At 43.3% G+C, this 19020-nt stretch overlaps 2 protein-coding genes across 8 annotated transcripts in view; one reads left to right on the top strand and one right to left on the bottom strand.

Moving 5' to 3' along the window:
• The window catches only part of BORCS5 (BLOC-1 related complex subunit 5), a 104344-nt gene extending 99295 nt beyond the window's left edge, over positions 1-5049 (top strand). For both annotated transcript variants that reach the window (XM_013172846.3, XM_013172848.3), the window contains one exon: positions 862-5049. In XM_013172846.3, the coding sequence (XP_013028300.3) occupies positions 862-1092 (231 nt within the window). In that variant the 3' untranslated portion in view covers positions 1093-5049. The remainder of the gene's footprint in view (positions 1-861) is intronic.
• Positions 5050-8064: 3015 nt separating this feature from the next.
• DUSP16 (dual specificity phosphatase 16) overlaps positions 8065-19020 on the bottom strand; it is a 67989-nt gene continuing 57033 nt past the window's right edge. For all 6 annotated transcript variants that reach the window (XM_048053636.2, XM_048053634.2, XM_066999829.1 and 3 more), the window contains 3 exons: positions 16500-16659; positions 15699-15822; positions 8065-12303 (listed from right to left, as the gene is read on the bottom strand). In XM_048053636.2, the coding sequence (XP_047909593.2) occupies positions 11127-12303; positions 15699-15822; positions 16500-16659 (1461 nt within the window). In that variant the 3' untranslated portion in view covers positions 8065-11126. The remainder of the gene's footprint in view (positions 12304-15698; positions 15823-16499; positions 16660-19020) is intronic.

Raw genomic sequence — 19020 nt, 5'->3', positions numbered from 1 at the left:
CCTACCTCTCTGTATGAGAGGTTTTTATGTGGCATATCTCACAACGAGTACAACAGCTTAAACAATCTGAGTTGGCTCGTGTGCGTGTGGTGCTAGCAGCTGAATCCTCCTTGTAGCTGAGGAGGATTGAAGGCTGGATGGAAAGTTAGGCTGTGAATTACAGAAGTTACCTTCGTAACTCAATGGCAGGAATAGCGGTACAGTTCCTGTAATTGTAATAACACTCTAGCTGTGTTTTGGTACTTACCATGTTTAATTGCATGACTGATTTACCTAATGTCTCTCCTGGGGTCATTCATAACACTTTTATTTTTAGGATTCGGGGAAATTAGGGACACTAGTAATCCATTGTGGTTCTTTCTCAAGGCAGGAGTTTTCTAGATGATGATGGTAATAACAGCAGTGGCTCAGTCACAGAGTAACCTGGCTAAGCCAATAAAATTAGCACTGGCAAGTAATGGAGAGCTGAATGCTTGAAAATTAACAGTCTCTACTGAAAATATGCAGGTGTAGGCAGAGGCCACATTTTCCCTCATTTTGGATAACTTGTATGATGTGCTATGGTTTATTGAGAAATCCTTGGCAGCACCTGTTGGGTTTCAACCCTGTAAATAAAGAACTTTCGGATCAAATACTCAGTGTATAGGTGGCCATATGTCCTCCTCCATGGTATACAGCTATGATTTATCCCATTTCATGACAAACGGGCTGTGTACCAACATAGATCTTTCGTACCTGGCTGGTAGCTCCAGTGGGGCATCTAACATGCTTCTTGGATGCTTTTAGGAAAGATAGCATGCTGAAAGGCCCGTGGTAACAGTTGGCTTAATGCTTCCCGCTCTGCTTGTTGTTTTTAAACAGATGGACCTCTCTGTGGAAACTCTTTATAGCTTCATGCAGGAGCGCCAGAAGAAGTATGCCAAGTATGCGGAGCAGATCCAGAAAGTCAACGAGATGTCTGCCATCCTCCGCCGTATACAGATGGGCATCGACCAGACAATCCCGCTGATGGAGAGGCTGAACAGCATGCTGCCGGAGAGCGAGAGGCTGGAGCCCTTCAGCATGAAACCTGACCGGGAGCTGAAGTCATAGCCGATGCTGCAGGCTTTCCCTTTTCATCTTCCACACTCGAGCGTTCAGCGCAGACATGCTTCCAACACACCGGCCTGGCAGATGTTTGAAGCAGACGGCTGTGCTGCCTGACTTTCTGCCAGGGCATCAGAGGAAGAGCTGCATCAGCTGCTGGAACTATGCAGCCAGGAATCCAGGAGCTCCCTGGTCCCGTTGTTTGGAGAAGAAAAATAACCGTTCTTTCATCTCTCTCCTTTTTCCCTGCTCTCTCCTGCACCACTACTACCACCCGTGCTGAGACATTTGTTTCGTTGCTGTAACTAGATTTGGGTTTACAGAGAAGGAGTTCTTTCATCTGTTCTTTTTACTTTCAAAATTCAAAGGGATATGGGGTGTGACAAACCCTCTAACATGCTTTATGTGCCACTGGGGTTTAGACAATTAGATGGCTGGCAGGTATTTCTGAGATCCCCTGGCCTTGGAAATATGTATGGTTTATAGGTGAAAGTGTGGGAGCCAGGAACTGGTTTATTAAAATCTGCCTATTATCATAATTAACATGGTTTGCGTGGCAGGGTTTTGGCATGTCCTTCCTTGAGGCTCCTGTTTTTATGGGCTTGCTAATTTATGAGGCTGTAAAGGAATAACTGTTCCAGATATGTATGTCTTTTATTCTTAAGCAAGCCTTAATGTTCCTCTGTCCTTGCCCTGGCAACCCCCCCATGCCCCATCTGGTGGCAGTTCGTGTCCCTGACCTCGCACGGTGATTCTGATGGACACTGCCACCTACCCCATTCACTTTGCATCCCAAAGGTGGGCATGAGGGATCTTTTTTTTTTTTTTTTTTTAATTGGGACTGGCCAGACATCTTGGTGCTCTTTATATCAAAGGGATGCAGTTGTTTCTTTATCTCCAAGTGTATGGAAGACTTGAAAAGTCCTTTGGGCTCTCTTCATTGGCTTAGCTGCCATCATGCTGAGAGCTTGCATGAGCACAGTGTTTTATGACTGAAACCACACAGCCCTTTGGGATCGTGCTCCGTGAACTGCTCCAAAGGCAACAGGATGTTCTTGCGTTATTGCAAGCCGAGAGCCTGGCTGGACAGCAGGCAGCATGTTCATGTGGCCTGGGCACTGGGCTGGGGCTTAGGAGACTGTATGGTTGCCAAGTCTGCCACCGGTCTGCTGGCTGGCTGCAGGCACCTCTCTGAGCTTCGGTTTCTCTCTATATAAAAGGGGGATGTTTTACACACTGCCGTGAAATACTTACAGATCTAGAAATGGTGTTTGAACAACCTGTGTTGCTATTGCGTGGCAGCTCTCATCCCAGCAGAAAGAGCATGAAACCAAAAGTGAAGATCCCTGGGCTTGCTGGGTCAGGGGTAGGTTCGTGTTTGTTACGTACATCCCAGAATGCTGATGCGGGCAAAGAGGCTGGAGCATGCCTGTGAACCCGAATGGTTGTTGTACTTCAGGAGCACAGTCCCAGCGGTGAGGACAGCTGTCTGAGTCCCTCTGACAACCCATCTGCCAGTTCAGCAGCAGGAGGCTAGGTGACTTGCCAAAGCCAGCTTGCTAGAATACCTCTTAGTACTTGAGAGTACTTAATTAGCAAAAGATTGTCTCTAAGCATTTGGGAATAAGAGCATTGTTTTTTTTTTTTTTTTTTTTTATATATAGTATTAATGGCTGCCTGGTAGAAGGAAGCAACAAGCTGTTCTTTTTTTTGCATGACCAAAGGCCATGGAGTGAATCTGTGTAATGCATACTGCAGCCAGCTTGGATCTGTGTTTGAAAGGTAGCAGTGACTGGGCTCTAAGGCCACTGAGCATTGTCTGAGAACAGAGTCCTGTAGCAAGAAAGCCCTCTGGAATGATACCCTGGGAAGAGCAATTGACTACTTCAGACACAGCAAAGAACAGAGCAGGACATTTTCTAGGAAAGGCGGCAGAGTGAGCTTACTTCATTACCTCTTCCACCCCAGATCTGGTACATACGTGTGTACATGTAGGTGTGTACTCTTGCACAGGATATAACATTGTGCAGATCAGACTCCCACCCATGCTCATGTCTCTTGCAGTGTTTTTTACACTTGGTTTGTAAAAAGTTTTGATGCATACATGAGACAGAGCAACCCATGAAAACCCGCTTTTCATGACTATGCCACGAGGATTCTTACTGTCCATCATGGAAGAGTTCTCTGCCTCCTGCCATAAGACATGCTACAATATTCAGCAGCTTTAAATAGATGCTGCAGGCATTTTTGTCCTCTCCCAAATCATACTGTCTGGAAGTTCAGAATGCACAACATTCAGCCGCCTGTCTCTGTCAAATGCAATAATAGATATCCCCCACCCTGGAGTGCTGGAAGCTCAGACCAGTGAGAAGATCCTCATACTGGATCTCCGAGCAGGGGCCAGGCTGCAGATGCTCTCTCCTGTAAAGCTCTAGACATTTGTCCTCACACTATTAAGTACCAGATCAAAGCATTGTCCTTGCAGTGCTAATGAGGGCAAGCAAGTAGTACTCCTATCTGAAACCTGTGAGAGCATGGGCTGCAGATCAGTTTCTTCCTTATTTGCTATAAAACGCCTAGGTATTGGGCTGATAATGGGAGATACTGCCTTTTAAGCTTCTGAATATGCTGCTGGGTCTCCCAGCTAGAGCTTTCTGAGCAGAAAGGGTAAATTGCAAAAGATGTAATAGCTTAAATAGAATGAAATCAGAGCTGATATGTGAAGTCCAACTTCTTCCAAAGAACGCAGGTCGATTCCTTCCATTCGACAGGTGATAGTCTCATATGTGTCCCGTAAAGTACCGTGTACCCTCTAACTGTTCTCAAATGATGGGATATAGTTTTATTTAAAACATTGTCACTAGCTCTGTTAACTGTCTTTGGACCTCTTTCCAAGAAGAAGTCATTTCCTGCCACATGTTCTTGAGCTGCTGTTCCTGTTGCTTGTCTGCTCCTCGCTTGCTTTGCTCTGCGTCCTGCTTTCAGATTCATCTCGAAGGCAGGTGATGCTCAAGGTGAGACCAATGCTTTATTTCATTACACACTGTTCAGCCGGAGATTCGAGATGTGATTGGAATTGCCTTTCTATTTAGGAGTTCCCTTTTCCAAGCCAAACACTGTTGGAGAAGGCCTCAGGTCTCCCTCACGAATGTACCACCTATTACTTTTGCAATGAAGGATAGATTGTCAATGCTATGAGCAGAGAGTAATCTGGCATGGTCCATGGGAAAGAACCACTTCTGCCCATTTCTGGTCTTTGATGTGAAATGAAGCTGATGTGTGATGTGGGGTGCAGACTAAGGTTCCTGATATGAAACCTCCTGAAAAGCTGGAGAGCAAAGTGAGTCCCTGCGGCTTTGGTTCCCTGGGGGCCTGAGCCACTCCAGTCCTCCCCCTGGTTCTGCTGTTGTCACCTCCCCCTTTGCTGCCTCTGGTGCTTGTGACACCTCACCCTGGGCCAGTGGACTACACTGGCCAAAGAGGTTCGCTTTATTTTTATTGTTTTTGTAATTTAATAGATTGACAGGGCGCTAAAGTGCCAACCTATCTGCAGGTCAGTTTCTGTGAAGATCCACTGAAGGGGACAGAAAAGTGTTGTGTTTTTTTTTTTTTAATATATGTATTTTAAATTAAATGTATTTAAATATATTTAAATATTTAAAAAAATATTTCCCCTCCTCTAAGCTTTTGCATAGAAAGAGTAGAAATGCATTTTCACAGGCCCACTTACAGCATGAATCAGCCCCTTGCTCTTTATCAGACTGCATTCCAGCAGTTTCCATGAGGTACTGTTGTAACTTCTCTCCGATTCCCAAGCTGCCAGTGTATTTTGATTACAAGCCTTGTGGTGAGTGCTCCTCGGTTTATGGGTTATTATCCCATTTGCGGACTTGCTCTACTTCCAACTGCGTGTGTGCTATATGTTCCACAGCTCCAGCATTAAAATGTTTGGTATTGCTCTTTTCCTAGTGTGTTGTTTCTCTGGACGCCTTGCTTATTCTTCATTTACACCACTTCTTGCTGTGATGGCTGCGGACACTTATGTGTGTGAGGTCATATATTAGTTTTAATGCTTTGTACATGGCTGCATTGAAGCCCCCTTGGTGCCCCGGAGATGGCCTGCTTCAGCTGTGCTGGGGCAGCCACCTTTGTGACCGTAAGAAAACATGTGTCCTGCAATGAAAAAATGGTTGTTTTTTTGAACTCTGTCCTGATCCGGGTTGGCACTGATGTCCAGTTGAAAACAATGTGTGCAGTGGTGCCTGTGACTTGCCAGGGGTGGGGTGGAACCGTGACTGAGCTGGCTGCTACTGTTTATGTGCGTGCAGCCCCGTGGTGGGGATAAGGTGGGTGACCAACTGGCCCTGGCATTGGGGCAAGGCTGCAGCTTCCCTGCTGAAAGCACCCATGGCGTGACAGACATTGCCTGGGGGTCAGGCTAAGCTCCTTGCTGTGACATGTGAAGAGCTGGCAAACAAGGCGAGTCTCTGTCCTGCTGTAGGGCAGTACTGCAGCCGTGGGAAGTGAGGATTGCAATAGCTTTTGTCAGAACCTGACTCCTGGTCGGGAATGCGAGTGGCTACTCACACAGACATGCGCCTGAGAGAAACCTTCCTGTAGCTTGCAGCTGATGCCTAGGTAAGGGGCTTCCCTGCCCCGGTAAGAGCAAGAGGTGGGATGAGCTGACTGCTGCTGGGGCACAGAATACTCGCTTTGAGAACATCACTTCCTGCAGGGAACAGGTTACTCCAATAAACTTAAAAAGCAGTGGTTTAGAGGGGAATTAGTGAACGTACCTGCAGCAGACTGCAATTCTCCTGGCACTGAGAAAGTGCTGAGCTGACAGCCTCTCTCCTCCCACACCTGGGGTGCTCAGTAAAACATGCTCCCCCTCACTTTTCTGTTCATTGTGACTCGCATTGATATTCTTCAAGAGCAGAACAGCCCTGGGCTGAGCCGCAGAAACACTTTGGTTTGCCTTAGAGCAACACCTGCGGCCTGAGGGCCCAGCAGCTCCTGCTAGGCATGGTTCAAAGGGAACGTTCACCTACCTGTCTGAGCTGGTACACTATGGACTGTGTTCTTCTGCTGAAATTCACAGCTGTGTTCTTGTGTGTATAATAGTAGTAGCATATTGTAATACTGAAATATCTAGAAGTAGTAGAATAACTCTACTTTTATCTCAGAAACTTTAAGAACAAATATAGGCTAGCTGGGTAGGTCTGTTTACTCAGGGTATGGCTAGCTTATTAAGATGTATACCTAAGAGAGATTTACTGAATCTTGGTAATTTCAGATTTAAGAAGGGGCAGTAGCAGTCTTGTTAGGAGTCTACTGTTGTCCCCAGGAGGACTGCCAGACCCCTGCTCTGGGTTTTTGATACCACCACTTTCTGGTAGGAAGCTATTTAAGGCTTGTGCTGTGAGTCCAAGCGTAAGGAGCAGCTAGCAGATGAGCATGTAGTTAGTAAAAACAGCAGCTCACAAAATTATTATGTTTCCACTCTTTTTTTTTTTCTCCTTCCCAGCCCCCTCTCAAAAACAAGGCTACCTGATCCATACTGAGGGGAGGTTTTTGCTGTTTTCAGCCTGCTTCACTGGGAATTCAACTGTGATGGTTAAGTCACGAACACAGTGAGCCCAGGACCCCTTCCCAGGAACACCAATCAGTGGAATGAAAATTAAGTCTTGTTGAACAGTATGTGACAGGTTTCAGTTGCCTCTTGAGTTTTGACTGGAAATGGGCTTAGACTCTCTCTGTAAAGGGCTGTCTACCAGCATGGGCAACAAGTGGATGGAGAGGATGGTGCAGGAGGAAGAATGGAGCAAGTCCTGCAAAGCAGGCAAGAGGAGGAGTGGCAAAAGCTGAAGTACACACTTCAGAAAGCATCCTGTGAAGGCACTTATTGAGGTCAGAACTAGACCTTGGAGTAGACTGAAAGAAGCCAGAGCAGGTAAGTGTTAGAAGATTAAGTGAACCTATTTTGTAGGATAACAGCTAATGCCATTTAGGACTACTGTTGTGCATGGTTCATGTTTTACTGTGCAATGAATGCAAGTTTTTTGTGTAACAGCTGGTAGGTACTTCGTGGTTGTGGAAAGCAAGCATAAAAAGACACACAGGTTGTTAACTGTGCTGTGGCTGATAGTAGTCTCTTCTAGAGGCCAAACTTTCTGCACTTCCCTTCCTGGGATAATGCTTTTAAATTCGCTTTAAAAAGGCTTCTATTACTTCACCTGAGATTGAAGATGCTGCTACACAAACTTGGAGGCTTGAGCTTTGCCATCTAAGGATGTAGCCTTGGCATCCACGCCCTAGTGCAGGACTTAAATTTAATACATAACTACATTTGTATAAGCTGTTCTATGAAGGGGCAACAAGGGGCATACCTCTCCCTCAGCATTCAGGTTGTTCCCAATGCTTCAGGACTGGCAGAATCCATCAAAAGAAGTATTAATGTGATTATATTCTTCATCAAATAAGAAGTATGGGAGGCAAAAATAAAAGTATACAGTTCATCCTAGGTAATTTAAACAAGCTGAAACACTTGCTTCAGAAAGGCTAGCACAGCTGTCTTGTGAATGATCAGTTTAACCACAGGAGAACTGGCCTGCTATTCTGTGAGATGGTGTAACTGTATTCTCCAGCATTAGCCGTTGCAAGGTATCAGCGCAGAAGCAGCACAGAAAAGCCATTGCTGCTCTCTGAGGGAGCAGAAGAGGTAGGGTGAACAGGAGCAGGTAAGAGATTTCACAACTGTAACATGGTTGTGAAGTCAGCATTGCTTATGAGTAGCAGTCCAAAGCTACTGGTTCTGTGTCATTCACTGACAGGCATGCATCTGCAGAGAAGGATACGTACCGTAAGGACGAGACTCCTGCTAGCCCTGGCCACAGGGAAGCAGGTCCTCCTGCAGCCAGGTAATGCATGCACCACAGCCAGAGGCGCCCAGAGGCACAGAGGCTCCTTCCTCAACCGTTCTATATAAACAGGTACCATTTCTGATTTTATTTCATCATAACATACAGGTAATGCTCATGACACAACAAGATGAGAAACTCATATCTCTCTGAACCATTTGAACAGCTTCCATACACCAAAAAACATTATATTCATATTGAACATGTACATGTTTCCCCCCCCTCACATCCTCCACTTTGCTCTCCAAACCTCGAAACCATTTCCAGCATTGTTCAGGTATAGGACACCATTTCAGAAATGAAGCAGGGCACCACCCTGCACAGGATATGAATTTAAGGCTTCCTCCTACAGGAAGCTGTCCGCTAACATGAGCCTACAGCTTTGATTCAGTTGGTGACTATAGCTTATTGGAAATCACGAAGAGCCAGACGACCAAATTTCAGTTCCTCAGAAGGAGATTAACCAAACAAAACCCCAACCGTACCTACTTGTGTGTATAGAGAGACAGGAGAGAACACACGTGTGAGTGAGCACAAGACCGAGGAAAACTATCTTTCTGCCTGCGGGGATTTATTTGTGTTTACCCCCGTTAACTGGTTTAAATCAAGTAAGACACAGGCCCTTACTGAAGTCTGGCTGAGAGGAGCACTGCTGAATGGTTTCCATGTGTGTATACACACGCATAGTTGCAATGTAATCACTTTCACTTGGTATGTAAGCGCAGACAAGTGGCAGTACATTTAATGAAAAGCGAAGACCTGACATGCTTTACAGTGTGGTGTCAACCTGTCCCTTGCCCAGGCTACCCTTTCTTCCGGCATTTCACACACACATCACGAACACAGCCTCTGGGTTCAGTTACTCCTGCTGCTGCCTCTCTGTGTGTCATTTGCACTTTTTAGGATCAAGTTAATCAATGCTGTAGTGCTATTTTAAACAGTCCACTGTAGGAAATTAAGTCACATCCTAGCCATAAAACAAAACAATGACAAAATCTTCTCCATTTTTCAATACAGTAAAACCTGAGATTTGAGTCACAAACTAGCTACACTTACAGTAAAAAACAAAACAAAACAACAAAAACAAACAAAACATAACCCAAGTTGCTGACTTGAATTAGGGCTTGACAATTTTTTTTAAAAGCTGTTGGCCAGGTATAAGTATTTGTTTCATTTGATTTATAATTTTCAGCTGCCTGCACTGGACAAAACAATATAGTGTGTCCCGTTCCCCCCCCCCCCCCCATATGCATGTGCTGAGGGGCCCTGGGGAAGACCTAGATAACGTGTGCAGCTTCCATCCATGTACAAGAGGGAAGGCTGAAGCTTTGCGTTGTGCCTCTGGACCACTCCTTGCCTACCGTAAACCTCTTACAGCAAGACACACACACGTAACAGTTTGCGAAGCGGCAGCCAACACACCACAAGACTCACAAGCTGGAGGGGAAGCAGCTGGTTCACTGTCAAAAACAACACAAGGAGGGCTGTGCCTAATCTCCCATGGAACACCCCTGCTGGCAGCAGGGAAGGCACCTCCTCGCGCTGGCATAGCCTCTAGGCTGGTGTAGATCAGAGAGCAGAGCACTGGCCAGCCGCAGCACAGCTAGGAGCATCTGCACCCAAATCATTCATCAGCACGCTGGGAAACCGAGACCCTAAACTGGGACGGAGGACAAAAGCCAAAATTAAAGTTCTTTTGGATCTGCAAGCGCAGAAGGTGAGCAGGCTTTCCATTAAAGCTGTCTCTTCTCAACCCCTCTTTCTTTCACACCACATCATAAGATGGGACGCTGGAGTTCCCTTTCTGTTTTCCCTGGACAGCTGAACAGACCTCTCTTTCTTGGATGAGGTCAGCAAACCTAAAACCTCGATCCTCACAGTTTGGGTGAGGATGTTGGAGAGGGTGTGGGGTGTGGAGGGGGTAGGAAAAAACCAACAAACCTGAATTGCCCCCACCGCACAAGCGATTGGAGCTGCGTATGAAGAGTAGTTCCTTAACAGTACTGCTCAGTTTTGAACAAAAGCCAGTCCCACCAAGGCTTACAACTAATTTTTGCTTTAAAAAACAAAACAAAAACAAAAAAACTTTCAAGAGCCATCTATTGAATTGGCAATTGGCAAGAGGAGGAATTTGTGGTATTGTATCAGCTGCTTCTCTTGCACGTAGCGCTAAGGATTAACCACTCCATTATAGCTTGGAAGCAAAAGTATCCCTCTCCCAGAAGCCAGCTAAATATCAGAAAAAAAAATACTGCTTATTTTATATTTCAAAAGACTGGGGGTAATGGTCATAAGTATGGTTCATTTGTCTTTCTGAAGAATTGCTAGTAAGCCAACTGAAACACTTGTGCGTAGACAGCTTTAAAAAAAATCTAATGTGGCTTGTCATTGCTTGTTCACATTGCTTACGAACTACCTGCATCTGGCAGCCATAAAGCCCTAGTTTATTTTTTATATTTTTGAGGTACTGTTTTTTTTTCTCTGAAGCAGCTCTCTAGCAAATCACCTAAAGCCTATCCATTAGAACAATAGTTACACCACTATTTACATTTGCCTGAACTGTATTTTCAGACCAGCCTTGCTGTAACCAGTCCCTACTTCCTTTGGAATCACTCCCAGTCTCCTTTCTTACAGGAAAATCATCTCCCTCCAGAGGTTGGCTCAGTGTCAGGGCTAAGGTGCACTGGTGAAGACTTGGGGCATGAGGAAGGGAGAATAAAACTAGCTTTGATGGGTAGAAGCATGTTTCAGTGGAACCAGAGATATGGTATGATACCATGAGAGTTTCCTTTTTGGAAACACTGAAAGGATGTGCAACCCATTGCATGTAAATTGCTTCCTCTGTCAGGGAAAAAAATCTTTGAAATGTTCTGCCCTTCTCCAGGAAAGGGGAGGAGAAAAACCCAACAGTGCACTTGGTCTCCTCGTGCAGACGCTCACTTGTCATTTCCTCGCTGTATTAATCTAGTCACTGCGTTCACAGTGAAGCCCCACATTTCCTCCCTCCCCACCTTCTGCGTGATGTTTGTTCTTTTCAGATTTATAGGGACCTCTTAAATGCTGGGGGAGCAGCCTGGAGGGGGAAGCAAATCCGATACAGTCACGCCAGTCTGCTGCTCCTCAAGATACTTCAATGATTTCCATGCTGCCTGAAAAGCTTGACTGACTGCCCACTTTCCCCAGTTCTTCTCTGGATCTGTTGTCTGACATGATGCTTTCCCCAAACTCCATCTGGCAGCTTCTGCGCTTAAACTGCTTCTCAAAAGAGCTTTCCTCATGCCAGCTACGCCTGGAGTCACCTCGGTCACCCTGCTTTGGCCTCCTGCGCACAGCACAGGCTTGGTCACAGCCCGTGGGCAGCTGACTACAGCTGTAGGCAGAGTACGCAGCGCTGTTCCCATAGATGGCAGAGGCAGAGTAGAAATGCGAGGACTCAGCTGCAAAATACCAGCTGTTGGTGAGGGACGGAGCTGACGTGTGAGGAGCCAAGATGTCCGAGTGCCAGCCTTTGAGGCCCAGCCCCGCAGCAGACTTCGCCAAATGCTGCTGGCTGGTGGAGAGCCCAAACAAGAAGTTTGTTCGGTAGTTGTCTTCCACGCTCCCGCTCCGGTGGAGGGGGTACAGGAGCGACCGCTGAGTGGCGGCACTGCTGCCAGCTCTCCCCACGTGCTGCCGTTTGCTCTGGCTGTCCAGCTGCCAGGTATTCTGGGGTTTCTTGGGAGGGTCTGCTTCCTCTTTATCAGGGCTGGCTTCGGGGGTCTGCTCTGAGACCTCCTGCACTGGGGAGAACTGACACAGCTTGCTGCTGCCCTCTAAAGCAGTCGCGTGTTTGTAGTATTCCAGGGTGTCTTCGGAAGAGGCAAAGCCCTGAACGGATGCAGTCACACAGCTGCTGCTGGCTGAGTAGGATACGGATTTGATATCCAAAGAAAAGGAGCGCTTCAGCCGGCTACTGTCTTCCACCTTATCTAGGGAGACGTGCAGTCCGTTTATGCCCTGTACCAGCGGGCCATCTTCCAGGGAGGTCAAGTGTGCGCATGACATGCTCCCGGAGTCCATGGGCTTCTGTTCAACGATCTCAGAGGTAGCAGTAATGCAGAGCTGATTAGTGGAGAGGTTGCTGTGCCCTCCTTCTGGGACCAGTACATGCTCGCTGCTCTTCTCCAGATGTAGAAGTGTCAGCTTACTGATATGTCCAGGCTGACCACTCTGGTTCTTGATCTTTTTCTCAAAGTCCAAAAGTTGGCCCAGGAAGTTGAAGTTGGGAGAAATGGTTGGCCTCTTTTCTTTCACAAATCTGCAAAGAGGGGAAAAACAAAAGAATTACTTTAAGAATTTGCTGCTTAGACCTGAAATAACATTCACATCATTCTAGGGTTAACGGCCTAATCTTAACTAGTCAGGATGCTTGGATAGAGGTTCTGGCAAGCACAGGTAACATGGATGGAAAAAAGGGCAGCTTTTAAGCAAGATAATGCTGGATTCTCTCAACTCTCCTCATAGTTTACTTAAAGGCAGCTAAGAATGGGAAAAAGAAAGCATTCTTTTTTACCTCTTTGTGATGGCTACAGCAAGGTTTGAGGAATTATTTTTTTTTCCACATTGCCATTGCTACCTTGGTCTGACTGAATTTAAGAGCTCCTCAAGTTTTCTGAATAGCATCAAAGCAGAAAGCAGGCCACCTTTCCCACTCTTCAAGGGCAGAAATCCCATATCTTTTCACCGTTCTCTTTCATGTCGTTATTACAGTTAGTGCTTCCTATCCTGTTTTACCTTTGTCAGGTAGATTGCTCTGATATATGCTGACCTTGCACAGCAAATGCCAGTCATTTCTACCCTGTACTGCTATTGACTGCTGATATGATCATCAAAAAGAAACATAAAAAGAAGCAAATGCAGCATTAAAACAAAAACATCTTCTACAACTCTGCACGTGTCCAACAGTAAAAAGGCAACAGTATAACCAAATCAGTACAGAAGTTAATGTACTCTCCAGCCCTGTAGGAAGCAGCCTGACTCTCATACATGGGCCAGTCATGAACTTACTTATTCAGCTGAATACAGACAAGATGCAATACATACTTAAAAATGTTTCCCTGAATCAGGACTTCAAATGAAAGAAACATTTTAATGTTACAAGTCATGTCATGTACTTCAAAGTTAAATACAAAAACAGACTTTTTGCTGGTCTGATTTGTAAGATAGCTAAAGTACATCTTTTTCTATCTGTAAAAGAGAAGCTGCCCAAATCCTGCCCCCTCTGTGTTTTGTTTTTGTTTTTTTTTTTCTTTTTTCAGCCAGTCCTGGAACTATAAAGGTGCCAGATGACAAGGGAATTAACAAGGGAAGAGACCTTGAAGAGCTAAACCCTAGTACAAACACGCAAATAATGTATGACTGAGACCTACTACAAACACACATATAATGTATCACTGAGAAAATTAAATGTTATTAAAGGCAGAAAATCTCTCTGGGGATGTGTACAAAAGGTGAGTGTGCAGTTATTAAAAATGGCATGAGAACAATTCTGAAGTGTACTCATGCATATATGTATACACTAGCATAAATGCAAGCAAGCACATGACAAAAGAAAAGGAATTCTTGGACATTGCCAAACAACTTCAATGACACCTAGCTTTTTAAACACAACAGGCACTGTTCTTTTCTGCTAACCATCTGAATAGCTGATGTTATGACCTGCAAGAGCAGATTGCACAAAATGATGGTGGAAACTTCCACTATGAAGTGCAACCCTGTTCCTTCAGCTTTCTCTTCCTCTCACCCCAAAATATGGGAGGGTCTTAACTTTAAAACTATCTTTTTTAACTATGAAAAGGGATCCAGAAAGTCTCCTAGACCCCTGCAAAGTTGTAAGGCTTTGCAAACTTTTTCATTTCAAAATGCACTTTCTAATTAAAAAATGTACATAACATTTGATTTTGATACTTGTTTCCCTTGTATAGCCCACTGTACAAATAAAACAGATTAAAAAAAGCGTATTTCCTCAGATCTTTCACTTCAAGTAAAAAATAAAAAGGTGACATTAAATGTTAAGTGTCAGACATACATTTTATCAAATGTCTTTCATTTATTCAGAAAAAAAAAGTATTTTTCTTTTAAGCTTTTCCAGCAAAAGATCCCAAACCAGTAAGTAAACTGTGCTGCAGACTGTTCTCACTAAGTCAGATCAAAGAAAATCAGATCATAGTAAAATAAAATCAAAGTTTCCAGTAGTTATTCAGCATCTCCAGTACAAAGAGAAAAAAGGCCAAGGATGATTCATCTTCCACACGCAATTCACACTTCTGGTTAAGAAGCAAACTAGAATTTAATGCAGAGATGTCATGGAAAAATGTGAAGAAGCACTCCTTACTCAGTGAGAGGTTTACTTACACGTGTGCCTTTTAGAAGTATTTGGTACTCTACAGCTCTAACCTCCAGAGCACTACAGCCTGAGATCAGCTAGGCTGTTTGGCAAATCAAGCTCAGACCTCGCAGCCTATCCATCCATATCCAGCAATTCATCCATAGCATCTCTGCCTGCGTAATTGTGAGTTGTCACCTACGCTTCTTAACCAGCCAAACCTGTTTCATCATACACGTGGAAATTACTGCACAAAACCAAGCACTAGTAGAAATCTTCTACAGACTTGAATGCCATGGGAGACATCTGCAGTTCAGGCATCTCTTGAATTAACTTTTTTCACCACATACATACATACTTGCATTTATTAGCTTAAAAGAAAATGCCCCATGAAAACCATCCCACGCAAGAGAATGTCAGCTGTTCATCTTTCTGTCACCATCACAGTTTTTAAAATGGTGGTAGCAAACACAGTAGTGATTTGGAAGGTACTCCTCTCAACCTGCTCCAGCCCAATTGTTCAAATTGCTTCTGCAAGACATGTCTTATAGAGGTGTGTCAGTGTCAGCTCTGCCAATTAGCCTATAAGGTCTGTCAAGAAGAAAGCCGATGTCTTCTGTGCAACACAGGAACAAAAAGCAGTTTGCCAAATGAAATAGAGAAGTCATGGTAAACTGCAACCAAGTCACCTGGAATGCAATAAAGTGTTCACAATCTAAGTACAGCAATACTGTGATTTGAAAGGTTAAAAAGGTAGGGGTATTTATTCCCCACAAGAATTCTCTAATACCACAAAGAGCTGATACTTCAAAATACTTTCTCCAAGAGTTTTTGTTTGAGCTCATTAGCAACAAAGTTGTTTTCTTAATTCCTATACGTTTCACCTGGAGGCACTTCTTTGAGAGCATTACCAAACTGAAGTCAACAGATCCAGTCTAGCACTTGCTACAAGCAGGATGACAAATATCCTCAGTTCTCTTTCTTTAGCCCTATCCGTTTCATTTTTTCTTTGGCTTATAAGATACTGTTGTGTGTGATGTGTGTGTGCATACAGGTATACACACTCACACTTAATAAGCAGTTTAAATTTAGAGCAAAGACCAACACCAGCATTTTGCAGGTAGGGAATTAACATTAGGTGCACAATGCCTGCACACGACCCCTAATTTCTTTAGGGAGGAAACCTATGTTTAAAGCAAGAGTGCCCAGAGGCCAATGAACTACAGGATAAATAACCTCTGCTTCTACCTTGGCCGTGTAACCTTTTATCACTTTAAAAACAAGCTGACAGGCACAAGAATTAGTATGAAAGGAAATTTTCTCCTTACCTGTAAGCTTCATCTAAGGACATATCCATTCTCTTCATGATGTATGCAATAGCGATTGTGGCAGAGCGAGATATTCCAGCTAAACAGTGGACTAACACGCAACCATTTGATGCTTTTGCTTTTTCTGCATACCAAAGAAATCAGCAGCATTATACCGCAATTAAAAGTTTGCAAGGAAAACAATGTTATTTGAAATTGTTCAGAACTTCCAAATTGGCTGCTAATTACAGATCTCATGGAAGCTTTAAACAAAAAGCACTTATTTTCTCCATCACTGCACTGGGTTTAGAAAAAGCATGCGACTACACACAGAAAATACTGCAGTTACAGCATACATCACTTACATTAACGTGCACATAAACAACCCTATCTAGATTTCTGGGAAAGGTGATTGTTTTTAATTTTATATGCAAGTAAAAAGCAAGTATTCATGATTGAACAATTTGGCCAATTCATCTGTTAGCTCACTGCTTAAAGCTAAAGACAGGATCTGTATGTCCAATTTTATAATTCATTCTCTGCAGGAATGTATCAGGTGTCTACCAGGATGCCAGAAAGCAGAGTTGTGCTTTTAAAAAGGTTTTTTTTTTTTTTCCTGTAAGTGCTGGAACACGCAGCAGCAGAATCTCCTTGTATTATTTTGCTTCTGTACTTATAAAGTGATGGTGATCATATACGCAGATCCTTAGGGTATTTTCATACCACCCAGAAAGCATTCAGGTATCCTCCAGCCAAAATAGGAGTCAGACACAGAGTTATCCAAAAACTGTTTTAGAGAGCCAATATAAAGTTTCTTCTCACCTATAAAATCGACTGATTTATCCAACCAAGGCAAAATCTTCTCACAAAAGCTGTCATTCACTGGCACTCTCAGAAAATGGGATTCCGGAATGAAATCAGGCTTTGGACAGGTATTACTGGCATTTAGTACATAGCCAATATCATTCTGCTGCATCAGCTCCTATGAAAGAGAGAACGATTAAAACTAGAGAAGTCAAACAACACCTTTGGCACATTTCAAAGAGACCACAAACTCAAAACACATAATAAAGCTAAAAAGTAAACTACTGGGGGCATTGTTTGTTGAAAAAGGTGACTTCTAAGCTTTTGATTCTTCAAGCAACTTTTAACAAGACATCCACTATGACCAAATAATATACAGGCTGCAAAGTCCATGTGAACAAAGGTGACATAGAACAGAAATAATGGTAGAATACCCTCTGTTACTATGAAGCATCGCTTCCAAGAGAATGCATTTTTTTTGCTACTTTGGTTTAAATTCTCACCATGCAAGGTGACATAACCAAGTAGTTATGTCACGTATAGTTCGCTGACTTGAATGCATGTTTTCTGGATCACATATCAGAGCAGTTTAAATAATGTGTGGTATTTACTACACAGGTACACTGTGTGTACTTTGCAGTGTGTATGTAGAAGGGATGAACACGCAAAAGTATGTATATGCAGGCATAAATTAAATTTTCAGTGAGAACAATGGACTGAAGGGGAGAAAGGGAATCTCATAGCCATTTGCAGAAGAAAGTGCATCAAATCCACCCTTACTTAACTACATGTTTTATGAAGCAGTTATAAACAGGGAATTTACATAAATCTCTGCTAGTGAGACAAATTTGCTCCGGACAACAAAATGGACAATTGCTCCAAACTTACACCCCAAATCCCTTACGCTAGCATATCCAGAGGAGTATGAAGGTGTGGGTACCTTAAACTAATGAATGTACCTTATACCATAAACATAGACATCCAAGGTGAACAAGAGATGAGCAATTGCTCGCAGAGCAAATTATCACAAATAAAAGTAATTTATCACAAATTTAAATATAAATATAAATATATAAACATTATAAATATATATAAATGTATAACATAAATATAAATATAAATATAAATAGTTGTGATAAATATAATTTATGACTAACAAATATGATTTGCAGCAGTGGTCCAAAAAAGGGCTGAATGTGTCAAGGTAACTTCTCACCTTTACTGCTTCTGACACTGCTAGTTTTCTAGGTCATACTCCCAGTAAAGCTCAGCTCCTCAGCACTGTCACCAATGTCCCCCTTTTCTGTTCCTTCACATCTCCCCAACTCAAACAGCAAGCTTCCCTCCAGACCTGCATGCCTTTTGTAGCCAACACAGTCTCGCCTCCCTTTCCTACATTTAAACTCTCATAAACTGAAAGTTTAAAAGCAGAGCTGTAAGGAAATGTGGGAATTGTTGGAATTAGTCAGAGAGGGATTAGGGTTCTTGGCACAGGAGACCAGTTACCATGGTATCTTACATGTGCTAAGGAAAGCCCCAGAATCTGTGACTGTGCTGAGCCATGTAGCCTTACAACTCTAGGATCCCAACTATTCAACATCAACTTCTGTAAAATAAGCATCTAGTTTAGGCCACTAAGTTGAAATACTAACCCTATACACCTATAGTCACCACTTACAGTCCGAAAGGTAAACAACAAACAACTGAAATAGCAGGTACAAAAGTACATGCAGAGTCTCGAGCCACAGTATGCATAAAAGTCACCCAACCTCTTATACACAAGAGGGAGGCAATGAAGGTATCACTAAGAAATGGACTTTCATGATGCACGTTTGTTCAGGATACAGCTAAGTAGTGCTGGAAAGCTGATGAATTTAGAAAGAAAAGCCTTCTCTTTTTTATTTGTATTATTATTTTGTCTAAAGCGTAAGTGCTGGTGGACTGCATGGTCCAACGATCACAATTCCACAGTTATGTAAGATTTTCAGTGTGGAATTGATTATCCAAATGGGAATTAGAATGTTGCAGATGCCAAGTCTGAAATCACCGAGCCAAAAAAACACCCAAAAATGTGTTAGTACTTGTCTTTGAGACCAAGGCTAAAGAAAGAAGTTATGCTTCCTTCTGTTCTAAAGTATCAATCATTCCCTGCGCAACACACTGTAATATAATAACCATAACAGTGCCTTCATTGTAAGACACCCAAAAGGAAGAAGTGAATTATGATGGGAGGAAGATCCAGAAATCCTAATACTAACAACTTTGTGAAAAGAAGGTAAATGCTCTTTTGTCAGCTTATTTACATTCTATGACTTGTTTAATCTTAAAATTAATGGCACCCTAAAATGTTATTTTGTTCCAGGAAATAAAATCCAGGTCTGGAATTAAAAAAAAAAAAAAAAAAACAGAATAGTTAGGTAAGGAGCAAACCAGAAACTTTTACAACTCTAATGCTGGCACAAAATCTGAGATGTAAGCAGGAGACTCATTCAGGCCCGCAGCCAAACAGATTTTTTATGTTATCCTAACTTTCTGAAAG

Source organism: Anser cygnoides, chromosome 1 (assembly GCF_040182565.1).
Source record: "Anser cygnoides isolate HZ-2024a breed goose chromosome 1, Taihu_goose_T2T_genome, whole genome shotgun sequence".
Taxonomy (NCBI): domain Eukaryota; kingdom Metazoa; phylum Chordata; class Aves; order Anseriformes; family Anatidae; genus Anser; species Anser cygnoides.
The sequence above is the reverse complement of the archived record's forward strand: the minus strand, read 5'-3'. Positions and strand labels throughout refer to the sequence as shown.